Consider the following 8,918-nt stretch of genomic DNA (forward strand, 5'->3'; position numbering starts at 1 on the left):
GTATAAGTTGCACTGAACTGACGAAGATGCGTTCTCCTTATATACACCAAAGGTTACCACGTGACTCAAAGAATCTACCTATTGTATGCTGACTGCATTGTGTCTTAACAGCATGCGATGACGGAAATATTTCTTGATTGACATTCCTGAAATTTAAAAAAACCTAGTTACATGTTATTCTGTTTTGCAAGATTAGATTATATATATATATATATATATATATATATATATATATATATATATATATATATATATATATATATATATATATATATATATTTTTTTTTTTGGGGGGGGGGGTTGTTTTGGGGGTTTTTTCTTCGGTAAAACACCATTGTTTCTTTAACCTTGTCTATTCCACACAATTATTGATTAAGACTTAAATTTAATAAGGTTTTTCTTATTTTCTCAAAAATGTTTTCTAACGTTTGATTTATCACTGAATTTCACTACATTCTAAACAAATCATACCTATACTTGATAGCTTGTATTCAGACCAGGGAAATTAGACTCCGAGGATTCCCGAGTACATTTTACGACAACACAGGAAACATGTATTATTCATTAGTTTAATTTACTGCATGAAAAACCATTTGAGATATTAATGCCAAGTCAGTCAGTCATTTAAGGGAATATTATCATTCAGAAGAAGATATGATAACAGATAATAAATAAATTTGCATCAACTAAAATACATGTAATTTCCTTTCATTAAAAAATAATGTAGACAGAATTTATGAGAACTCGAAAACTCACTTGGTGTTTTATCAGTAAGTTTATTCTCTGTACATATTGTTCACTAAGATAACAGCAGGTAGTATAATTTTCAGTAATAATGATAATGAAATAATCTGCGATCCAAGCAATCTATTACTTAAGTTAATGATAGCTCTTTAGAACCGCTTATCTACTATTACATGCTTATTTTATTTCTATCAATGTTTATTTTCAACTTAACAAAAAGATCTACTAATGTATGATATACAATTTCTACTTTTACTTCAAGAAAAATAGTGTCAAATATAACAGTTTAGAATTTGTTGATTTTTGAAAAATGTGATGTCAAAACGGCTGGCGGATTTTTTTAACACATTTTTACTACTTTTTTAATAATAAAAAATATTTTAACAATAAGACAATGCATTCATAAGGTTGAAAAAAGTGGATAAATTCAAAACAGTCAGCAACAGTCATTCAGTTAATGATATAAAACACTAAATACATTAGAGTATGTTTTATTAACATGATTTATCAAAAGATAGGAAATATCTATTCAGATTGTGTGGAGTCTAGAATCTAATCCTCGTATGTTGCAAACAACTAGCTTAAGGAAAGAGTCCCTTTAGGGATCTCAATTTCAATACAAATTGACATAGTATGCATTTCAAATATCACAATTGTTTCTTGTTTTAAAATCACCCACAGCGTATCAGCATTAAATTAAACTGTCGCTTATGATGGCTAACTTTAACATTACGAGGGGCGTTCAATGAATAATGTCACTAATAAATTTCATTTAAATAATGGGTTCAATTTACCTTTCAATTTCTTTTCACGCATGATTTGGTTCATATTCTATTAATGGCCGTTTAGCTGCCCACGTTTTATCATCGAATACTCCTTTGAGAAGCTGATATATAACCCCTACTTGAAACACTGTATGAAAATATGACTGGTAATTATACATCCAATAATACTGAAATTAGAGCCTACATAAAGGCAAGTGTCAGACTAGGTAAAGACTCAAAAGAACGGGGGGAATGAACCGAAGCATACGCCAACAAGTGACCACATTCCTATCAATAGTAGAGTATGTTTCAAAAGACGCTCACCCATTTAGTATAATATGTGTATTAACTTCAAAATTGTTTCTTCCTATGCTTACATATCTCCAGAGAATTAATGATGTACGTGTACGTAGAATCTTCTGTCGTATAGTCCATAATTTGTACCCCTCAACAAAGTAACATGTTTATTTTTTAATATAATACTAATGATAAGTGATTTAGCAGTAAACAAAAATCTGTAAAATGATTAAGTGCATGTGTTTAATTCATAATAACGCAATTTTTACTTTCTTTTCATCAAATGGGTTTTTTTCAAATTTAAACAAAGATTAAAAAAAGAATATTTACAACACGATTCATTACAATCAAACACCTACTTAAACATACTTATATTCCAACAGGTCGAGACCACTAGATTTTGTGACGTCGGCATAAATTTGCATACAAAATTAGCTACATGTATCTGTTTACTTTTATTGACAAACCATTCATGTGAATGAGTTGCAAGGTATTGTGGGCTACTACAAGTTTCAGTGTATGCAAAGCGTATTGAAAATATATACCATTTTGAATTGTTCTTTGGAAACTCATTTTTATATTTTTTTTTTCAGAATTAATGAAATAAATACGGAAAACCATGTCTGATCTTTCATTTCTATGCTCACATTTGAAAAATATTGCCTATGAGGTCTTTTATCAACCTATTTAAATACCCCATTGTCAAACCTCAAAAGAGATGTACACCCTATTATATTAGAAGCAGTGAGTACGTTTTCACGTGATACCCCAGGTTTGGGACAATTTTAGTAGAATTTTGAAATTTTCCTCAGGGACACTCATCAGAATGCCTAATGTACAAAATACTACATGTTCCATAACTTTTACTTCTGTATTAGTGCATTTCTACTATCGTGGCTATTTAAGTTTGTTAAAAATGTACAATTACTTGCATTTATTGATTGTGTACAATAATTAAGTCTCCAATAAACAATTATGCAGTTTTTTCTCATCAAAATTTACTTGTACTTGTTTGCGTATGTATGCCAGTCTATTGATACTGATCGATTTTTGAAACAAAAATTGATAAATTAAAACAACAGTTTTTTTCCAAAGTGAGCATCAGGCCAGCATGGAACAAAGTCTACGGTACGTAAACTTTCCTTTTATACCTTCTAAAGTAAAAATCAAGTTGTACAAATTTTCCGGCAAGCAATTAAATATTGTGCATAAACAGCTACAAACCACGTGTATGTGTTGAAAAGTAAGCACGTTGTAGACCGTTGTTATATAGTGCCTTTTCCCCCTAGCCATCTTTCCCCCCGGAAAAATGGCTATATAGCAGTTCTTCCCCCCGGAAAAATGGCTATATGGCAGTTTTTCCCCCACGGAAAGCTGACTATATAGTGGGCTTTCCACCTTTTTATAGCCAGATTACCCCCACGGAAAACCTGCTATATAGTGGATTTTCCCCCAATTTTACTTTCCGGCCATGTTTATTGCGGACCATTCGTGACAATAATTTGCAATAACTGATATGATATTAATTTCTCACAAAAAGGGATAATTATGGCATTTATTAATACATAGAATAAAATACATGGTTTTTCAACCCCAAATATGAACTAAGGCATGCGCCTTCATAACATTCAATTGTCATCATCGTTTATTTCACCTGTTCTCACACCTTTTTGGAACACCTTTTACACGGATTTCGGAATACCTCGAATCATTTTCATCTAATCGATTCTTATCTACAGTTTTGACTTCGACGTTAGGAACACGTGAAAACACATTTGAGTGAAAATACGCCGGTTTGGAACATTAATTTTCCAATGTATTACCATCAATGTATAAGCTTCTCCCAGAGAACTAACTGACCAATCTTGACTTAATTTCGAGAGGAAGAGAATAAAAAGTGGAAATGTATTACTCCCTTCGTCCAAAAGGCTATCAATTTTAAATTAATACCGTTAGAATTGACGATCTTAAAAACAATTATATATTTCTTCTTCTAAATATCAAACGGGAGACAGGATGCATTGATATGATGAGAAACTAAAATGTTTTAGTTTTACTTTGATTGATGGTGTTCTAAATCATGGGTAAGGGGTATTTAAATTATGTATTTAAGGCATGCGTAAAGTTAGTGTTTACCATTTCGTTTTAAAGTTACGCATATTCATATTTTTAAGCATATTTCTACGAAACGCGAGATATTATGATGCAAACATTTTAGAAAACAATGAAATGTCTTCACAACCAGAACAATGTCGGTATCTTTGCTGGTTACTTTGGAAAATGTGAAATGGAGCCTGAACTAAATTTATGTTTATATTGTCACTCACTATTTGCTAATTTTTCTACTTTTAAGTTTGCAACGTGATTTAAAAATATACAATTTTGAAAACGATGCCATATATATCAAGATACATCCTACATTTTATTACATGTTTTGTTGAAGTCCGCATACATTCGATCAGATCGGCATATAAAATTACATTTCTAAATTTTTGTTTTTTTAAAAATAGTCAAATACTGTGCACGCACCCTGAAAAGATATTTAACACCAACACCGTGCGCGACGTATACGATTCAATTACCTAAAAAATTTGTACTATTTGATTCATATTTTTGCAATAAAGATTTACTTGTATACCATATTATTTCTTCGAACAATTAAACAAGGGTAATTAAAAAAAAACAAACAAACCAAAAAACAACCAACACATATATAATATTGTGATGAGCTGACTTTTTTTTTAAATATAAGCTTGTTCTTCCAATCAACTAACAAGTAAAAAAGTCGTAAATGCGCTTAGGTTGGATATTTATTTTCACATTCCGTCACATTCAATGGATTGGAGAACCCGTTTGACGTAAATATTGTCACATGTTAAATAATGCTTTCAATATAAGGTAGTGTACCCGACCTGTCCAAGAACTTCTCGCTGACTGTTATACGAAAGAATCGCATGTTCGAATCCATTTAGATAAAAACAATTTAGATAAACTCAAAACGCAAACATAATTCGGTCTTGTGTATTTGATGATCATCTTGAAAATTGAAGGAAGAAACCTTGCTAATTACCATAGAGTGGGTTTTGGTACCATATTTTGGGGAAAATAGAAAAAGATAGACATTTACATGTTTTATCAATATACGCACTTAAAAAATGGTATGATGACCCACTCTATAAAAAAATCATAATCTGAACATCTGATGTCATTAACATTTCTCAATTAGATATCATATACATATTGCGATGTCTTAATTTCAATTGTAAGAAAAATATTATGGGTTTTTCAAATGGAAGCGGTTTTATGCCTCGGCATATATCTCCACATTCTTGTCAAAGAATTAGGTGGTGTGTGTACGGAACAAGTGTATGTCATTGAGACAAGGTGGGTCAGCAAATTCAAAAACGGCCAATCAGACCTTGATGATAAGTAACGTCCTGTAGCACCTCGCACGGCTTCAGCGGATGCAATACTTGCAAAAATAACCGATATCTTTACTAATGATCGCCGATTTACCATCAAACAAAGAGCAAATTTAGTAGGCATTTCATCACAGTATTTACAATTTTAAAGCAACACATTGGCCTCCGAAATGTTATTGCAATATGGATACCTTATCTATTAACAGAAAAACATAAACGATTGCGGATTGAAATGTGTTGAAATTTTTACTTAAAATAAACAAAAATTGCAAAGGACGACGTTTATCGGAAATTGTTACAGGTGATGAAACATGGATGCATTATTTTGAACCTCAGAAGAAAATTGATAACAAGATGTTTGAATAAAAAAGGCAAACCGCCCTGTTATAGCAAAAACGATGCCAAAGAACAAACAAAGTATTATCTTTTTCTTTAATAGTGAAGGTCCTGTAGTTCAGGTTGCTATTTCAAAAGGCCGATCATTCACCGGACGTGTAAACAAAAATTATTAACTGAATAATGTTAAGAAATATTACGAAAGGAAGAGACCAAAGTCTAGAATTCGCAATGTTCGACTTCTTTATAGTACAATGCCCCAGCACATAAATCCCAGATTGTGAGATCATGTTTGAAAAAAGGTTCATGTTTTGCCCCATCCTCCTTATCAACCTGACTTGTCTCTCTGTGACTTTTTTCTTCTTCCTAAATTAAAAAAGATTTTGCCAGGAAGACGATATGCTTCAAGGAAGCTTGAGACTGTCATTTATCAGTACATGAATACCATTCCGCAAAAAAAAAAAACATTATGCGTTCATAGCTAGGATAAATTGGGTAAACTTATGTGTGTCTGTTAAAGGAGACAAAGAAAAAAATAATAAAAAATATCTGATTGTGTTATGGTTTTAACAACTATGACATCATTTAGTGAACACCCCTCGTTATATAATTTATATAACAAACATAAACTTTGTTCCAACCTATTTTTCAAATTCAAATCGTTGTAAAGTAAAGATTTTTTAATTAAGGGGTTTAAGAACTGAACTACATTGTAAGACGCCATAGAACATAATATTTTTGTAACTATTTAATAACTTTTCGATGCATTTAGATCCAGTATCTTTCTGTTTTAGACGGACACCCATAACACAGTGTATACGAGTTAAAAGATTTTCGCACAGGTGTATCATCCTTATAAACTCACTGAGGTTCTCTCTAGTTTTAATGAATGTCCATTGTCAATCAGATAGAAAAAACGCATCCTTCAAACAAAATTCCAGATGGGCAAAAGAAAAATAAACAGGAGTATTTTTTTCCCCCAAAATCAGCTAGATAATCATTTTTGTGTATGAACGAGAGAAAATTGATATATCCGTTAAATACTTAAATACACATAGACATTTATATGAAGATACCTGTGTGTTCTTTGTTTTTTGTTGTTTTTTTTACAAATCATTAAGAATCCAAAATAGATTTGGAATTAATTGATATCGTTGATCAACTTTAGTGTTGTAAATTCCAGCTATTTCTTTCATCAAATTTTAGTATGCCTGTTTGGTTACATTGTCTTTGGCTACTTCGGAGTCCTCATAGCTTTCTTTACATTTGACAATAGCCCCGCGGTAATCTTTTATTATTTGATAAAATAAAATATACCTCGGGGAGAGACAATGCAAGATGATTTCCGACGATAGTTTTGTTTTTAATATTGTTTAATATTGTTTAAACAATGAAGGTTCCAAATCTTCTTTTCTTATAACATGTAACAACATATTTACTAAATATCAAGCACTTCTATTGAAGATTATTGTGCTAAGGTCAACCTTGTTGACCATTTAGCCCTGTATACGTATCTACGCCAAATGTCAATTTATCAATCAATTGCCGATAAGGAGAATCATACGAATAAGGAAAGAAAGCAGGTAAATAATTTTTATTTAAAACACATTCTTTAAACACCATCCAATCATGAAAAGTCTCTGTTAGTTTAATAAACCTGAAATTCAAAGATAAAATAAGGTTTAACTTTAAGCATATTTCAGTCTGGTATATATATATATATATATATTACACTTTCACAAGTGTTAAAATCGATAAATCTGTTCTATTTACAGGGAAAAGATAAGTGTTTAACTGTTAATTTGTGAAGAAACACTACGTACCCTGGATCTTTTCTTTCCATATCCACGTCGACCGTATCCACTGCTGACGTATCCACCACTTCCGTAACCAATGCCTCCGTAACCACCACTTCCGTATCCACCACTGACGAGGAGTCCGCTGTTCAATCCACTTCCAATTCCACTGAATCCACCGTTGAATCCGTTGAAACCATTAAATCCTGAGGCGGAAGCGGCGGCGGCAGCAGCAGCGGCGTTTTGACCGGCAGCGGCGGCAGCAGCAGCGGCAGCATTTTGACCAGCAGCGGCGGCGGCAGCAGCAGCTGAGCTACTTCCTCCTAGACCAAAAATTCCACTGTTTTGACTAGCGGCGGCGGCAGAAGCGGCAGCGGAAGCATCACCAGCAGCAGCAGCAGCGCTTGCAGCAGCAGATGAACCTCCAAATCCTCCGTAGTATGGGAGGGTATTGTAGGAGTATGGGTAAGTGTTGTAAACGTTTTGGTAGTAATATCCTGGGTTGTAAGTATATCCGGGCTGGTAGTGGCCGTTGTAGAGTTGGTTCCATCCAAGTCCATTATTGGCAGCGGCGGCGGCAGAAGCAGCGGCATTTCCTCCAGCAGCAGCAGCGGCGGCGGCGGCAGCTGAACCACTTCCTCCAAGACCAAAAAGTCCACTGTTTTGACTAGCGGCGGCGGCAGCAGCAGCAGCGGCAGCATTTCCTGCAGCGGCGGCGGAAGCAGCAGCTGATGCTCCACTTCCTCCAAGACCGAGTAGTCCGGTGTTAAATCCAGAGCTTACTCCACTACCCCCGGTGCTGACCAGACCCCCGTAGTTGTAGTTGGGCCCAACTGAGTTCACTCCGTAGTTGCATCCATAGATTCCGCATCCACCGAAATAATCAGTAGATGGGTAAGAATCTGCGAACACGCAGGCAATGGCGCAGGCGACGGCAACTAGTCTCAGCATTTTCTAATAACAAAATCAAGACGGTCACGCACATGAATAAAGAATAGAAGATATCGGTCCTTCATTTTATATTTGGGATTCAAATTGTCTCCAACCTTTAATCATGTGAGATATCTTTTTGGTGAAGAGATTTTAAAACGTATAATGTATGTGACTTGTGTCTACTTTGAAATTTACAAAACAAAATAAAAAGAACAGTAAAAATAAAAGACTGAAATTAGTAGAATTAAGTTTAGAATTCAAATTCATCTTTAGCATTTTTGTAAGGAATAATAATAAGTCAAGCACTCCTATGAGCAAAATGATATTAATGTGTCAAAATTTCGGGCTTTTGTCGATACATTACACTCCGAGTTGATTAATTAAAAACTCGTAGTTAATAATAAATATAATTTACTTATTTTCTAATAAAATCGTTTTTAAATATCAGAATAACATAGAATTAAAAATAAAAAAAATATTTGTAAATTAAGGATCTTACCGTTTAGTTCGGTCTTGGTGCCTTGGACAACTGAATGTGCTGTACGAAAGATCCCTGAATGTTACCTCCTTTTATAAAACAGAAAACTGTTACGTCAATGGGGGAAATAGGTAAGTTTGATAATTTA

The 8,918-nt window shown here is 33.5% G+C and overlaps 1 protein-coding gene across 1 annotated transcript; it reads right to left on the bottom strand.

The window, feature by feature from the left end:
* Positions 1 to 7,142: 7,142 nt before the first annotated feature.
* Positions 7,143 to 8,918, bottom strand: LOC117688777 (spidroin-1-like). The gene is made up of 3 exons (XM_034467176.2): positions 8,792 to 8,918; positions 7,387 to 8,313; positions 7,143 to 7,220 (listed from the first exon to the last, which is right to left on the bottom strand). Exons 2-3 carry the CDS (start codon positions 8,308 to 8,310, stop codon positions 7,212 to 7,214), a joined length of 933 nt encoding a protein of 310 aa, XP_034323067.2. The 5' UTR covers positions 8,311 to 8,313; positions 8,792 to 8,918; the 3' UTR covers positions 7,143 to 7,211.

This window comes from Magallana gigas, chromosome 6 (genome assembly GCF_963853765.1).
Source record: "Magallana gigas chromosome 6, xbMagGiga1.1, whole genome shotgun sequence".
In the NCBI taxonomy this organism is placed as follows: Eukaryota; Metazoa; Mollusca; class Bivalvia; order Ostreida; family Ostreidae; genus Magallana; species Magallana gigas.